At 40.9% G+C, this 15,018-nt stretch overlaps 1 protein-coding gene across 2 annotated transcripts in view; it reads left to right on the top strand.

The window, feature by feature from the left end:
* Nucleotides 1–15,018, top strand: part of nlrc5 (NLR family, CARD domain containing 5) — a 36,409-nt gene that overhangs the window by 10,063 nt on the left and 11,328 nt on the right. For both annotated transcript variants that reach the window (XM_071897811.2, XM_078283044.1), the window contains 27 exons: nt 300–430; nt 968–1,199; nt 1,349–1,587; nt 2,101–2,184; nt 2,814–2,897; nt 3,272–3,355; nt 3,522–3,611; nt 4,102–4,152; nt 4,311–4,340; nt 4,652–4,735; nt 5,213–5,296; nt 5,648–5,737; nt 6,212–6,292; nt 6,587–6,670; nt 7,765–7,848; nt 8,443–8,532; nt 8,808–8,855; nt 8,960–8,989; nt 9,184–9,267; nt 9,355–9,438; nt 10,397–10,486; nt 10,737–10,796; nt 12,100–12,183; nt 12,336–12,419; nt 12,696–12,785; nt 13,040–13,105; nt 14,613–14,696. In XM_071897811.2, the coding sequence (XP_071753912.2) occupies nt 300–430; nt 968–1,199; nt 1,349–1,587; nt 2,101–2,184; nt 2,814–2,897; nt 3,272–3,355; nt 3,522–3,611; nt 4,102–4,152; nt 4,311–4,340; nt 4,652–4,735; nt 5,213–5,296; nt 5,648–5,737; nt 6,212–6,292; nt 6,587–6,670; nt 7,765–7,848; nt 8,443–8,532; nt 8,808–8,855; nt 8,960–8,989; nt 9,184–9,267; nt 9,355–9,438; nt 10,397–10,486; nt 10,737–10,796; nt 12,100–12,183; nt 12,336–12,419; nt 12,696–12,785; nt 13,040–13,105; nt 14,613–14,696 (2,426 nt within the window). The remainder of the gene's footprint in view (nt 1–299; nt 431–967; nt 1,200–1,348; nt 1,588–2,100; nt 2,185–2,813; nt 2,898–3,271; nt 3,356–3,521; nt 3,612–4,101; nt 4,153–4,310; nt 4,341–4,651; nt 4,736–5,212; nt 5,297–5,647; nt 5,738–6,211; nt 6,293–6,586; nt 6,671–7,764; nt 7,849–8,442; nt 8,533–8,807; nt 8,856–8,959; nt 8,990–9,183; nt 9,268–9,354; nt 9,439–10,396; nt 10,487–10,736; nt 10,797–12,099; nt 12,184–12,335; nt 12,420–12,695; nt 12,786–13,039; nt 13,106–14,612; nt 14,697–15,018) is intronic.

The raw sequence follows: 15,018 nt of genomic DNA, 5'->3' as shown, positions 1-15,018 counted from the left end.
ATCAGGGCTGGACTGCTCTCATAGCTAAGTCAGTCCTGAAGATAACACCGTGTGTACAAAATATGAGGAACATCACGCTAATGTTGTTGATGAGTTGCACCCACTTTTGCACAATCCATGTCTCAATTTCTCTCATTGCATTCTTTAACCCTTTTGCTCCCTTTCAGCTACATGAAATCAATAATAGATCATAGCTCTCATTTGGATTTAACTGGTCAATCTGTTTCATGGTAAAAATAAACAAAAACATGTTTCTAGTGTTTTGTGTACTGAGCACTTCCCTCTCCATATGTCGTTAGGTGGAGCTGAGACATGAGGATGGGATGCTTGGGCCCGCCTACTGCTTCATTCATCTGACAATACAGGAGTTTCTGGCCGCACTCAGAATCATGACCAGTGAAGATGTTACTGAGGCACAACTCAAGAAGAGGTGAGGAATTCATGTTTATCAATTCAATCCAAAAGGAAAAAGCATAGGGCACACACATTGTGATTTTTTTTTCCCAAGGCAATTGCAGTCATGAGCCTGAGCAAGCCATGAGTTCCTTTGTGTTACTCAAATGCGCTTTGCAGCTGCTTATCAACTGGCCTTTCAAAATAGGATCCAGGCAAACATGTAACTTGGGCTTAAAAATTCACCTGATACAAAGCAAACCTGAAAGATTTCTGAACCACGCTCAATAAATTGCAGTTTTTTACACAAGCTAAGGCCAAAAATATCACCAAAATCAGTATTGTTCAAAGGTATTTTTTACCTGGACAATGATATAGGGTCCAGAAGAGTCCTGGAGGATTTGACCATAAAAAGTCATGCTCTAATCCAGGAACTATTCCCACTCTGTCACATTCTGCGACAACTCACCACTGGAAGGGAGAGTTCCACAGCAAAATGGTTGTGCACTTTCAGCTTAATTATATAGAACTACTGACCTTGCTCCTTCCCCTCCTTCCCCCATTGCTCCCTCAGATTCAACCTGAAGTCTCGTTGGACCACCAAGTCAGACCGGAAGACGGTCTTTACTGACTCTCTGCACCTGTATGTATGTGGTCTGGCTTCGCCCCGCTGCAGGGAGGCCCTGGTTCAGTTAGCCAGGGGTTCTGGTGGACCAGTAGCCCTGAAATTGGTCCAAACACGACAAGCCCTGGTTCTGAAACTGCTAAAAAACCTGTGTGGCAACAACACCCTGACTGGACCAAAGGTAGACCAGACTGAAATATGAGGGTGAGATGATGAATAATTTGATTGGACTGATTTTGACCTTTTGCATTTATCTCTGTTTTTCTGTCTCTCTCTCTCTATTTCTCTCCTTATCCATCCATCCATCCATCCGTCCATACATCCACTCAGGTGTTACAGCTTTGCCACTGTGTCCAGGAGACCCAGGACTGCCAACTGGCCAAGGAGGTTGTGGGTACAAGACCCATCCTGGAGCTCCGCAACATCCGGCTCCTGCCTAGTGATATGGATGCATTGGCCTTTGTGTTTGGCTCAGTTGGTGATGTGGGCGTCGGTTTGGACTTCGGCGCATGCTCAATGGAGCCAGAGTGTTTGGATGTCCTGCCCAGGTGTCATATTCATTACCTCAGGTAAGTACATACAAACACTCAAAAATGTTTCAAAATGTATTGATTTGTTTTCTCCTACACAGTTTACTCCATTTCATCGAAGTGAAGAGGAAATTCTAGAAATTTTATTGAATATGTAAAACCAAAAAAGTAAAATTTAACAAGCACAAATCATACGTTACACATCGTAAGGGGTGGTGTCTCCATCAGAATACAGCAGTACAGTATTAAATATGTATATCAAGATTATCTGTCCACCCAGTTTGATATTCCAACAGCTGCCCACGCATGCCCCATATAAGGGGCAGCCTTGCACTGAATCACTGACCTTTTGGTTTCCATGTTGGTACAGTGGTTGGCATGTGATTAAAGAGCAAAGCTAAAGAACGACGACAGTAACTGAAGAGAGAAAACTGAACTTGTAAGAGGCTGTGGGAGCTTGTCTTCAGTGGGCACTTCCTTGTTAAAACAAACTGTTTTACCCCTATTATGCTATTATGTATACATATCTTCTCACTGTTTGTGTGTCCTCAGTTTTCGTGGGCGCAAGTATGATGACAAGTTTGCTGAGAAATTGTCCTCCATTTTGCCCAAAGTGACAACCTTGAGAAAACTAGAGTGAGTTCCTAATTTTTGCTCTACCTGTCCTACCCTTACCCTACCCTACCCATCTTTGCACTATACCTACTATGGTCCTGTGTATTAAAATGGCAATATTACATATACACTACTAATATTTCATTAATATCCCTCTGTTAATGTGCTGGTCATATTGTGTTCACAATAACTTGAATAAGGCCATATCTTAATTATCCTGTTTATTGTTTTTGTTGTTGGTTTTTGCTGTAGTAATTGGAATGTTCTGGTACACTTGCATAGCCTCTTAATCTTCATAACAGACAGTTTTAGTGTTGTCACTTACTGGCCCTGTGTACTAACATATATTCCTGACTGGGACAGGAAGACGCACCCCACTGAACACTAAAATTAATTTCAATGTCACGTCCATGCTAATATGTAAATTATTAAATATTTTATTATAAGTTCTGTTCTGGTCTCTCTTTACTTCATATCTTGCAGATGAAGTGCTGTAGTGTATATGCTGTATACCGTCCTCCTTTTCTGGGTATTGAGAATATACTCACCTATCAGCCTAATTACCATTAACAATAGGAAAGTAGTAGAAGTAAGCCCAACTAAACACCACTACATCACTAATGGACTGATTGTGTGTTTATCTTCCCCAGGTTTTGCGGTGCCTGTCTGACTGACCTGGGAGCAGCTAGCCTGGCCTCAGCTCTACAGAAGTGTCCAAACATCACTGAGATCAAGTATACTATCCTTCTCTTTTTGAGATTTGTGGCACAAAAGCCCAAGAAGATGTTCTTTCCTGGGATAACTGGTTCGGTGGTGATACTGTTAGATACACATAGTGCCTTTGTATAGTACCATTAGTGCCATAGTACCATATAGTACTGTTAGCATAACCTCATGATTGGATGATTGACTGGGGAAATATTTTGTATACAGGTACAAATCCCAAGTTTGTAGAAGTGCATTTACATACACAGTGTTCTGGGTATTAACTAATATCCTGGTTAAATTTCCATTTCAGCGGTTCTAATTATCAGGGTTGAAGTGGGAATAGATTGAATTTACTGCAGCCCTGCTAATTATGTTGTGTGCCTGTGTGTTTCTGTGACAGTCTCAGTGACAACAGCCTGAAAGACAAAGGGATCAGACACATAGCTGACATCTTTACCAAACTACCAGGCCTGGCCTCTGTAACGTAAGTACACACTTCAGACTGGACTATCACATTTCATCTCTGCTGAGAGAATCTTCACATCATTTTTAACATCCAAAGTATCTCAAGGGTTTGCAGTTTTTTAACCCAGGTTTCTGTGCATATAGCCTACTTGAGTTATGTGTGTGTGTGTGTGTATTCCCTGCAGGCTGGGTCGAAACAACAACTCTCTGGAGGGAGTTAACTATATCATAGAGAAAATGACTTCATGTGTGAACATCCAACATATCCACGCAGAGTATGATCACACACACACATATGTACACACACACAGTATAAAGTGAACTAAAGTTGGTCTTTTTACAGGCATCATTGTTATTAACATGGTTTTACATGGATGCCATACTTTCCCCACATGCTATCCTTTAAAATATTTTACAATTTCAAGTGTTGTGTAATTTTTCACTCACTCTCACATTTATGAATCAACTTTTTTACTGACTGTGAGAGTCAGTATCTTCTCTTTTTTTCAGGAATTATGAAAAACAGACTTCTTTTCAGATTTGATGACTGTGCTGCTGTATACATATTCATTGGCTTTTGAATAGGTTTCATAGGTCTCAAGACAATTAAATTGATTCTGCAAAGAAAACACCATGCACCATTCAAACTTTCAGTTCAAGTAAAAATAAAACATGGACCAAAATAGGAGTTCTTAGATGGGTAAGTTTTCATGTGCCTGCTATGATATGTTATATAAGCATATGATATTTTTTTTCTTGTTGCAGTGGAATGAAGGACATTAAAATAACCTTCTCCCAAAGCTCTGATGTGAACAGGTGAGTTTTATAGTTAAATAAACCCAATAAATGCAAACAAATAATCAAGCAAGCAATTCACTCATGAATAACATACAGTGTTATTCTGTAAATATTGCACATATTACACTCCATCAATTCTCTCTTATCTTCCCCCCATCCCCCATCCTTCCTTGTAGCCATAAAAATAACTCTGCACCAGCAGTCAGGTAAGACATGAAGACAATAACCCTGTTGTCAGATCTTGACCACTGTCCAGATCCTAACCAATCTAGCCAGGTTCCTTGATGAACTTTGCTCCTATTGTGAATTAAAATGGTTGCTGCTGAGGCACATTTACCTTGGCATTTATTATGTTTGATTGTGACACTTGGATTCAAACCAGGTGGTGGTGTGAGTCTCCCAGGCAAGCTGAGTCTGGTTCTCAGTGTCTCCTTGTTTGTTGCCTATTATTGTTGTTGTTCTCATTATTCCTTCATTATAATGAGTGCTGAGCTCTTTTAGTACCGTTTTTCTCCAGGTTGTTGAACCAGTCATGGGACAAAACCAAGATGCAAAGACTGAGCCAGTCGCTGGCCCACTGCCCTGCCCTCTCTGTCCTGGAGTAAGTACTCAAGTCCAGCTCTTCAAAATCAGGAAGACACATAGCAGTGAGACAACATAATTTAGCAGAACTGAATGCAATAAATAAATTAGTCAGTTATTGACCTGTTGCCTCATCCTCTCTGTCCTGGAGTAAGTCGACATGTAATAAAAATATGCTCACACTGTAAGCAGCTAGTGGTAGAAGTCGTTTCCATGGGCCATCACTTCCTCTTTTGTCACCAAGGCAAGGTTGGCCCTGCTGCTGCCAATCAGTTAGCTTACATTGATAAATTTACAGTAGTTCAGTGTTAGGGTTGCTAGTCTGAGCAGAGTCACTCTTTTGGTTTATGTAACAAATGACCTGGACCATGTGATACAGATCACTATCACTGATAATTATACAAATCAAGTGTGTGTGTGTCTGTGTCTGTTTGTGTGTGCGTGTGTGTGTGTGTGTGTGCGTGTGTGTGTGTGTGTGTGTGCGTGTGCTGCTCAGTCTGTCTGGAGGCCAGTGGGAGGTGGAAACTCTCAAGTCACTGGCTGAGTTTTTACCCAGGCTCAACATCACCGAAAAGATCATGTAAGACTGGATTCAAACGTTCATATTATTACACATTGTATACCAAACCAGTGAATTTCAATGTTTATATATGCTTTTGCTATACTGTATTTTAGAGCAGATATTACAGAACGTATCATAGAGAAGGAATTGAAAATGGTGGGAATGGTGGGAGATTTAATTTTTAGTGGTCAAATAGTCAAGTTTCTGGTCTTTAACGTGATTTTAAAAGAGTAAACAATCAGAATTTGTATTTTGTTGCAATGCAATATCATTTATTGTTATGAAGACAAGGCGAGAAAACAGTGTACAGCATACACAAGAATGGACCACAAACTACAGCAGTTTGTTGTTTTTGATATGTCTTCTCAGTGTGAATGACAGCTGTTTATCAGTGGAGGGTTTGGTGGTTCTGACTGCTCTACTGTCTACCTGTCCTGCTGTGGTGGAGCTTAATGTCGGGTACAGACACACCTAGACATACACACATGCATGCATGCACATACATATACACACACTATAGATGCGTGCATTTTCACACATACAAACAAATGAGTAATCCCACGCACATCAAGTGTGATCATGATGCCATTCTTTTGACATCATTTAATAGCATGTCTTTATTTGGGTGGTTTTGTACACATGAATTCCCAACTGAAATCAAGTTTTTTCTAGGATGAGTTTCGGTCCTGGACTATGAATTAATGTAGCAATCCTAACTGTGTAATACAATCACGTAATTAAATTGTTAATTACGTTAAAAGTTAGTCTGCCATTCTTCATTCATTTGACAGCATGCTCCTTTGGTATCTAGCTTTGTGAGAGTTGCTCACAAATACTGATAAGGCTATAATAAGACACAAGAATAACATAACTTAATTCTTAAATAACAGTATTACCGGCTAATGTAACTGTTTGTGTGTTTCTGTATATCAGACTGGAGAGTCCTGACCATGTGTCTATAATGTTCTCTGGAGCTACAGACCAACCAAGACAAGAAACATCCAGGAAGCTGTGGTGTGTATTGAGCTCTCCTTAAACACAAGTGTCCCAATGTACTGTATCCATGAAGTTTTAAATGTACTATCCACTCCAACTTTGTAAGTGTTTCCATGTGTCTTATGTGATACGTCACTCAAAAGTAGGGCCATCATGCATGGTGAGAAGAACTATGATGATGGTGATGATGTTCAGGATGGTGATGAGGATTATAATGATGATGATGGTGATAACATATATATGATATTACTGAGCATGGTGATGATAGAGATGATGTGATGAAGATGATGATGATGCTGTGGCCTTTGTCAGTCTCAGCTGCTGTGGTCTGCTGCCAGTTGACCTGGGCAGTGTGTGGAGAAGTTTGGGAGCCTCCTCTGACCTCACACTGCTGGAGTAAGATGCAAACACAGACATGGACACACACACCGACCATACACACATTCGTGCATGTACCATTGTAGGTACAGGTAACTGCCAAGCTAAAGGAATCACTGAAAGTGTTTGGGACTCTAACGAAGGGTTGTGACACCATCTCTTAAACAGGAAATTTCATAATTTGGTGTTTTGTCATTCCAAAATCTCAACTGGGTTGACATCGGGTCACTGGGATGACCACAGTATATAGTTTACTTTGATTTCATGCTCATCAAATCATCAAGTGACCACTGTTGTCCTGTGGATGTAGGCATTGTCTTCCTGGAAGATCCCACTCCCATCAGAATAGAAACTCTTCACAATAGGATGAACGCAATCACCCAGAATAGCTTCACTAGCATTTAACTTCCCCTATCAAGGGTCTGATGCCAGGAAAATGCACCTCGCACCATAGCAGAGCCACCAGAGCCGTTCACTGTGGGAAACAGGCATTCATGCTGTAGATTAATCATGGTGTTGCATGTACTTATTGCTAACTGAGAAGAGGGTGAAGAAAAAGTAATCTGACCATGTGACTTTTATCACTCCTCAGTAGAGCCCACTGGTGTTCTTCACGTCACTCGCAAAAGTGCATTTTTAGGTGAAATAAAGGGTTTATTTTCTGTAAACTGACAATAATATCCCTATTTCTGAGGTTTTTGACAGCTTCTCCTTGATGAAACTGCCTGCTCACATTTGCAGTCAACAGACTCAGAGTTGCTTGTCTGTTTTTCCTAGCATCTCAAACAAATATCGTCAAAGATGATTCGTTTCTGTCCACAGTTGCCCCTAGCTGATGATGTCTTTCCCTCAGATTTCCATGCCAATATCACCTTAACCTCTGTTCCTCATGAAACATCAGCATTTATGGGCATCTGTATCTCCCTAGTGATCTCATACATGACCCTAAGCATGATGGGATGCTATTTGCTTTATTATCTCAGGGACCTGCTCTCAGTATACTTTGAATATCCCATTTACTCAAGTGTTTGCTTTATTTTGGCTTTTATTTATATATCTCTCTGTGTCTCTCTTGCTTTTCACATTTTGTAACCCCTCATATTCTGTGTCAGTCTATCCAGCAACTCTTTAGGCAATAAGGGTCTGAGGAAACTGTTGGATCTCCTGCCTCGTCTTAGCAAGATCCAGGAAATCAAGTAAGGCTCACATAAAGGGTAAAAAGACAAAGAAAATGAAAAATGCATTATAAAAGTTCAGTAAAATAAAAAGAAACTCACTGGTAATCTGTGTAGTGAAGGCAAAATAAGGCTATATGATACTATGATGTGAATGTAATCCTTGTTAGTGACCAGGCAGCAGAATTTTGTGCCATGACTTGTTGATTCAGATAGGAGGATGGGGTATTTAAGGACGGATGAGATAAAAGTGTGTATAACTCTCAGTGTTGTTGTTGGACAAAACCGATCTAATCTCGGCGATGCTCCTAAATTGGCAAAAACATGTGAATGTGGAGCAGGATTGCTGAAAAAGAGCATGTGTGCTCAGCCAACCTGCCCTGGGTAAATGAAGGTTAAATAAACAAATAAAAATGTCTGTTATTTTGGGTTTCCCCTCACCAAACCGGTTTCAAATGAAATATACTCACACCAGCAACTAACTTACTTAGCCTGGGGTGTTGCATTATAAACGGCTCATTTAGAGCTAAAATGTGTGTTTCTCCCTCTCTTTCTGTGTGTGTGTGTGTGTGTGTGTGCACGCGCATGCATGTGTGTACTGTATGTGTTTCTCAGTGCCAGTAAGAATGACATCAGCATGGAAGGAGTGGTGATGCTGGCTGGCGCTCTCTGCTATCGTCGCAACTTGACCGAAGTTCACATCAGGTTTTACATTTTGATGAGAAGAGCAATAGCAGAATTAACACTGGCTTCACCAACATGGCAAGCAGCCATGAAAAGTACAACAGCTGTCAAACGCTGGCTTAATTCATTTATCTGTCTTTTCGTCTGTCTGTCTGTCTCTCTGTGAAAATAAATTCCATAAGAACAGTGCATAGAGGTTGATTAATTGAGAAGATTGCTTTTAAATCCTACCATCTATCAATTGAATGCTAAAATGTGTAGTTCTCTAATGAATGCTGTCCTGTTGGTTTTTCCAGTGATGGAGGCAGAGAGCAGGTGATCCTGAAGTTCTGCCCCAACAAAAGGTAGCAAAGCCTTTTTGGTGAAAACCTCCACACATCTGAATACCGCTGTCTGCATTTTCATCTGTCAGTTAATCACCTAATCACTTTCTCTGACAATTTCTCAGTGATGAAGAACAGCAGATCAAGAAGTTCAGGTAAGTTTTAGAGGACTAACTTGAGAAAGTCTATAAGCCATCCTTCTGCTTCCATTTAAAAACACACTTTTCAAGTGAGCTTTGTTATTCTTTCCTGGGCAACTTTACCACAATTCATCACAAAATAAAGAGCAGAAGCAAAGCTGTGGTTTTGCAGTGACGTCTAAACTCTCTCATCTTCTTTTATACTGTAGGGTATTCCATAGCAGCATCCTGCCATCTGATATGACCAAGCTATGTCAGAGATTGATCCAGTGTCCCTCCCATTTGGAGCTAGAGTAAGATGGACCTATTGCATATCCATACATTGTCAGATTATGATAATGAGGGCAGAGACAATGTACCTACTGTTGTGGTGTTGTCAGTTTGTCTCGCAGCTCGCTGACAGACGAGGCTATCAAGAATCTGCTGAAAGTCCTGCCCAAGATGACATCACTGCAGAGGCTCAAGTAAGAAACCCTCACCTCACCGAATGATTGTGTGTCCAGAAATATGTACTGGCTTATATACAGCAATACGTGCAAGAATACAGTATGTGTGAGTCATGTGCATGGAGACGATGAATTGTGCCAAGCAGGGCAAACGTACAGAACAGACCGGAGCAGGGGAACACAGAGAAACAGTCCAGAGCAGAGCATAGAGACAGCTCAATCAGGAGAGACTAGGTTCACGAATTCTAAATGCTTTAATGAATAGCAGGTAAGTTGTATGAAGAAAAAACACTCACCCGAGTTTGTACTGGCATGAGAATGAGTAGATAATGACCGAATTTTAATTTTTGGGTGAACTATTCCTTTAAGATTCATGTTCATGAATCACATGCTTCTCATCTTATGTCCCTCATGGTACAAAATTACTGAAAACTGCTATTTGGTCAAATTACTTTTTAACCTTCATTTATCTAGGGAAATTTATCTTTGCATGCATGTTCATTTCCAGCAGTTCACATTCATACAATTCCACACATTCACACTGGGAGCTGCCCAGTTCAACCACAGTCTTCTACTGCTGGTCACTGAGCAGCTCCTCTGGAGCAGCTGGAGGTTCAGTGCCTTGCTCAAGGGCAGCAATAGGGGACAGTGTTACTCATTCATTTTCCCCACACACATTTTACCAGCCGTTGTGGGAATTCAAACCACCTCTGGGCGAACGCAGCTCCCAGTTGTGATCTCAGAAGTTTTTTGTAAATAATAAAACTGACTACACATCTTAAATTGTAATCCTTATAATCCTGTACTGTATTCCAGCTATATCTTAATCTCTATCCACACCCATCAAATGCTACACTAAGATATTTTGTTCAGACCCCTGGGCTAGTAGAGATCCCTCTTTTAGTTGTAGAAGATAATTTTCAGAAAATCCTCTGGCAGCCAAATTTCAACAACCCTTTCCTCCCTTCTTACACAGTGTGAGCCACAGCGACATGTCCACAGACGGAGCACTGACATTGGTCAGTTGTTTGAGTGACAGCCAGCGAGTCAAATCAGTGGAGCTCAGGTACCTGTGTTGCATCCATCAAGAAAAGAACATGCCACATTTTTCCTGTATTGAGGGAACACCATGTATACCTACTATTCATTTGTGAATTTATTAACAACCTGTTTGAACAAGTTTGAGACTAGAAATAATAGGGAAGATTATGATAAATCTGTTATATAAACAATTTTATAAATTTTCCTTTCATTTGTTCATATCTGTCATTGCTAATGTTTGAAATAGTAAAATGTTGCTTTAAACTCTATTTCAGGCCTCAAAGCGAATCTTTCATCCAGTTTGACAGAGTGAAAGAAGAACAAGCCAGCTGCAGGTCAGTGTCTGTGATCAGCAATGATATTGACATTGGTTTTTGAGTTCACTGTCTGCTGCTATAACTGACAAAACTTGAAATACCGGAAGGTGGGTGGTGGAGAACTCTGTCACTTGTCCAAGTGCTCATTGCATATCAGATCTAGCTACTGCTCAGTTTTTTCTCTGATTGTCTGTGTAACGCTGCATTCACACTGGAGGTATGCGGTAGACAGCAAACTGGATGTTCATTGTTTTCAGTATGAGAATGACAGTAAACTGATAGCACTGGCAGAAAGTGCCGCCTACCGCACCTGCAGGCAGAACTTGGTGACAAAGAACAATTTTTCCACCTTGCCTTCTGCTGTGGTGGACAGAAGACAAACTGAATGTTGAAAAGTCCAATGGTAAAATGGATGCACGTCCATCTTTGTTCACCTATTCTTGTCGCCTCTTCCAATGAATATAAAATAGTGAATAAGCAAGAACTTTCTTCTTCTGACTGTTCATTTTGAGAGTCCAGCAGAAAAAACATCTGATGCCAAATGTAGGTTTTGCTGGGCTGTTCAAATTCCCTGCTTAGATTCCCATTAATTTACAGTGGGAATCACATGCAAAATATAACCTATTACACATTTTTTTTAACAGATTTAACAGATCTGTTTTTATTGCATCAGTGTACATAGTCAAAATCATCATGACAACTAGAAGGCAGACTGCAGTTGCACTTGACTGACATCCGGTGAAGCCGGCCGTACGGCTGTCTTCAGGCTGCAGTGTGTACACAACATAAGACCTGATAGACTGTTGATTCACTGTCTGTCAGGCCTTGTTCACACCATTCCAATTTTGTCAAACTGCCCCCGGCTTTTTATGTTAACGTCAGAGGGGAATGGCCACAAAGCAGATGGACTAACGCTGTCTAATTTCAAGTACAACTTTTTAGAGCTGCACCCATGATGTCGACCACTTTTTCGTGAGCTTGCCAAACACAACGGAATATTACATAGGGAGCTGACAGTTTACGACAACAACAACCAGATTGAAAATGGAGAAAGTACCAGAGGAAGAGTTGGAAGAAGTTGTTACTCGATTATGAAGTGTCAATATGGAGCACGTTGGCTGTGCTGTGGGATTTTCTGGTTAAGTGTCTGAGAGTTGTACCTAAATACTGCTTTTCTTTATCAGCACAAAATGCAGTTGAGGCAGCACTTTTTCTACAAAAAAGCGGAATAGTGAACACACGCTAACGTCTATCTGACTTTCTGCCTGGCTACTGGTCTGCCTGTCTGTCTTTCAAACTGACTAACCATGTGTCCATACAGGTTAACTCATTTTAACCTGAGCAGAGACAACTTGGAGAGACTGGTTGGGATCCTAGAGCAATGTCAGCAACTATCTGACCTGGAGTATGTGCCACACACACACACACACACACACACACACTCGTGTACATGATCACAAACACAGTCTCACACATACACTCTCTCACTCGTTCCATCACTCACTCACTCACACAGTATTGGCACGGATCCTAACCTCTTCTTTCTTTTGACTGTAGTTTATCAAGTAACCTTTTGGAAGATGAGGGAGTGAATTCTTTTGTGAATTCTCTACCAAGGCTTCAAATCACCAGCTCTGTCAAGTAAGATACATGCGTTCATGTTGCACAATATTGATGTTTAAACATTAGCAGGGCCATGCTAGTTAGTAACTGTTTAGAAGGAAACAAATAGTAAAACATACATATTCATTGAAAGTTCTGCGAAAGCTGCAAAAGGCAGCAAACTCAACTGATCACCACTAACATTAACGTAATTTGATTCTCTATTGTGTTGTAAGTTCTAGCACAGAGCCATGATATCTGCTACAGACCTGTTGCTATGTTTGTGTTGTGGACTTACTGTTTTCCCATCCACAGTCTGAGCAGCAATAGCCTGACCCAGCAGGGGGCGCTAGATGTGGCCGGTACACTGTGCACCTGTGACAAGGTCTCTGCTGTAGAAGTCAGGTGAGTCTCTGCACTGTAGCGATCACATCTGGCCAGAATGGAAAGACAGAAATGAGGGAAAGAAGGAATGAGGGAGGGGGAGAAAGGAAGAAGACTGCCAGAAAGGAATGAAGGAGAAAGAATGAATTTATAAGAGCTTGAAGAATTGAAAGAATGAATTAACAAGAATATATTTATCCCTGTCTCTCTGCCTGTCTGTCTCCGGCTGGCTGTGTTTCTTCTCACCTGTTTGTCTCTCTGATGTGTGATGTTAGTTTGGGAGCAGAGCAGAGGTCTCTCATCCGTTTTGGACGGGATGGAGGTTGTGACAAAACTCTAAGGTAGGACAAGAGCATATAACAGGAAACGACAGTATGTACAAGACACATAAACACGGGAAGCTGTTGTTGATTTTGTTGTGTCTGCACAAATGAACGGTTGAAGCAATAATAATAATGATTTATTAGATTTATTAGTGTATAGTCATTTTTAATCAATCACTGTAGGGCAATTCTCTTATTGCTAATGAGCTAACTGAACTTTCTAGTGTTAGTTTAACATAAAAAGGTATTGGTTTCATTGTAAGTAGTCACTGAAGATGGCGATATGACTGCTTACCACTCCTCAAGACAAAAGAACTAGCATGGTACTGTGCAGTGGCTGCCTTCCTGTTTGATTCATTTCCTTCAGATAAGTGTGTGCATCTCCCCACAATACCACCAAGACCCTTTGTTGTGTGGAGCAAGGTGTGTGGGCTGTTTTTGATCTCATAACACGTTTCACAGAACTCATCAGTGAGACTAAGACAGAGTCTGGGTGACTGTATGGAGTGCTCTTTGATGATGTTACAGAGATAAGAGATAGATTAGTTTGAGCTTTATTTCTGCACAAGGCGATGTGCCTTGTGCAGGTTTTTGTACTTGAGCTACGTCAACCCAAACCAGCACAAAACTGTCACAGAAACCAATCAGGTTAAAACAGCTTGTGGAAACTGTGTTTTGAACTGATATCAGAAAGGTATTTAGGTCCTGATTTCACATAACAATGCAGGGAGCAGCTATGGACAACTACAAACATCGTCTCAACTTTCAGTTTGGCGCTATGCCTAAATAGGTTTTCAGTGTTGGTGCGGGTCATAGCAACATCAGTGTTATTCTTCACTGAGAGCAGTAGGTACAGCCGTCTGCAGGCTGAAAAGTTCGTTTACAGCTAGCGGTGCACATTGATTTTTATGGGTTGTAATGCCAGTAAGACGGATATCACATATGAAGAAGATCCTGCATTCACAAGTCATGTAGTACAGTGGTTCTCAATGTGGGGTCCGGGGACCACCAGGGGTCCTTGAGGGGGTTCCAGGGGGTCCCAGGCATATTGACAAAGTATTAAACTTCACCATTATTTCATTTACAAGAAGTTAAGACGTTAGAGAATGTAGAGGAATGACTATTTTGATCATAGTTTGACAGTTATCTCTCTAGCTACAATACAGATAGTCATGGAATTTTGGACAAAATTATATACAATAATTATAATAACAATAAAATCTCTCTCAGATTTGGGTCAGAGAGAAAAAAATCTCATTAAATGGGATCCGTGGCCCTAATGTGGACTAAATTAGGGGTCCTTGTAGTACACACTTAAGGAATACACACTTCGGTTGAATTATCCTCTCTCTTCTCTCTCCCTTCCCATCTCACTCTTTTCTCCCATTCAAATCTTCCTCCTACCCCCTCCCACTCTCTCTCGCTCTCTCTCTCTCTCTCTCTCTCTCTCTCTCTCTCTCTCTCTCTCTCTCTCTCTCTCTCTCTCTCTCTTTCTCTCTCTTCATCCCTTGTCTTCTCTCTCCAGTGTCAGAGAGAGCCGTTTGGAACCTGATCATCTGATCAGACTAGCAGAGATCCTGTCTAACTGCCCCAGTCTGACCAAACTGCAGTGAGTACACCTGGGGCATCCTCGTCCAGACCACTTTAGAGCTGCTGTCACTTCACTCTAATTGCAACATTTCAGGAATTTAGAAAAGCAGACCCATATTCAAATGAATGCCCATGTAGTTTTAAAATGATACATCTGCTTCGTGATGTTTCATTGGCCCTGTAAGTTCATGAAACCTCCAATTCATAATGCTGTTGTCATGTGAAAACCGTGTAACTCCAGTTTTGCTGATTTTCATATTTTATCTTTTGTTGAAGAATAACAAAGACATTTTGCCTAGTTCCTAAAAAGCTGACATTTGGGAGACACAAGGTTTTCCTGA

This window comes from Centroberyx gerrardi, chromosome 4 (assembly GCF_048128805.1).
Source record: "Centroberyx gerrardi isolate f3 chromosome 4, fCenGer3.hap1.cur.20231027, whole genome shotgun sequence".
Taxonomy (NCBI): Eukaryota; Metazoa; Chordata; class Actinopteri; order Beryciformes; family Berycidae; genus Centroberyx; species Centroberyx gerrardi.
The sequence above is the reverse complement of the archived record's forward strand: the minus strand, read 5'-3'. Positions and strand labels throughout refer to the sequence as shown.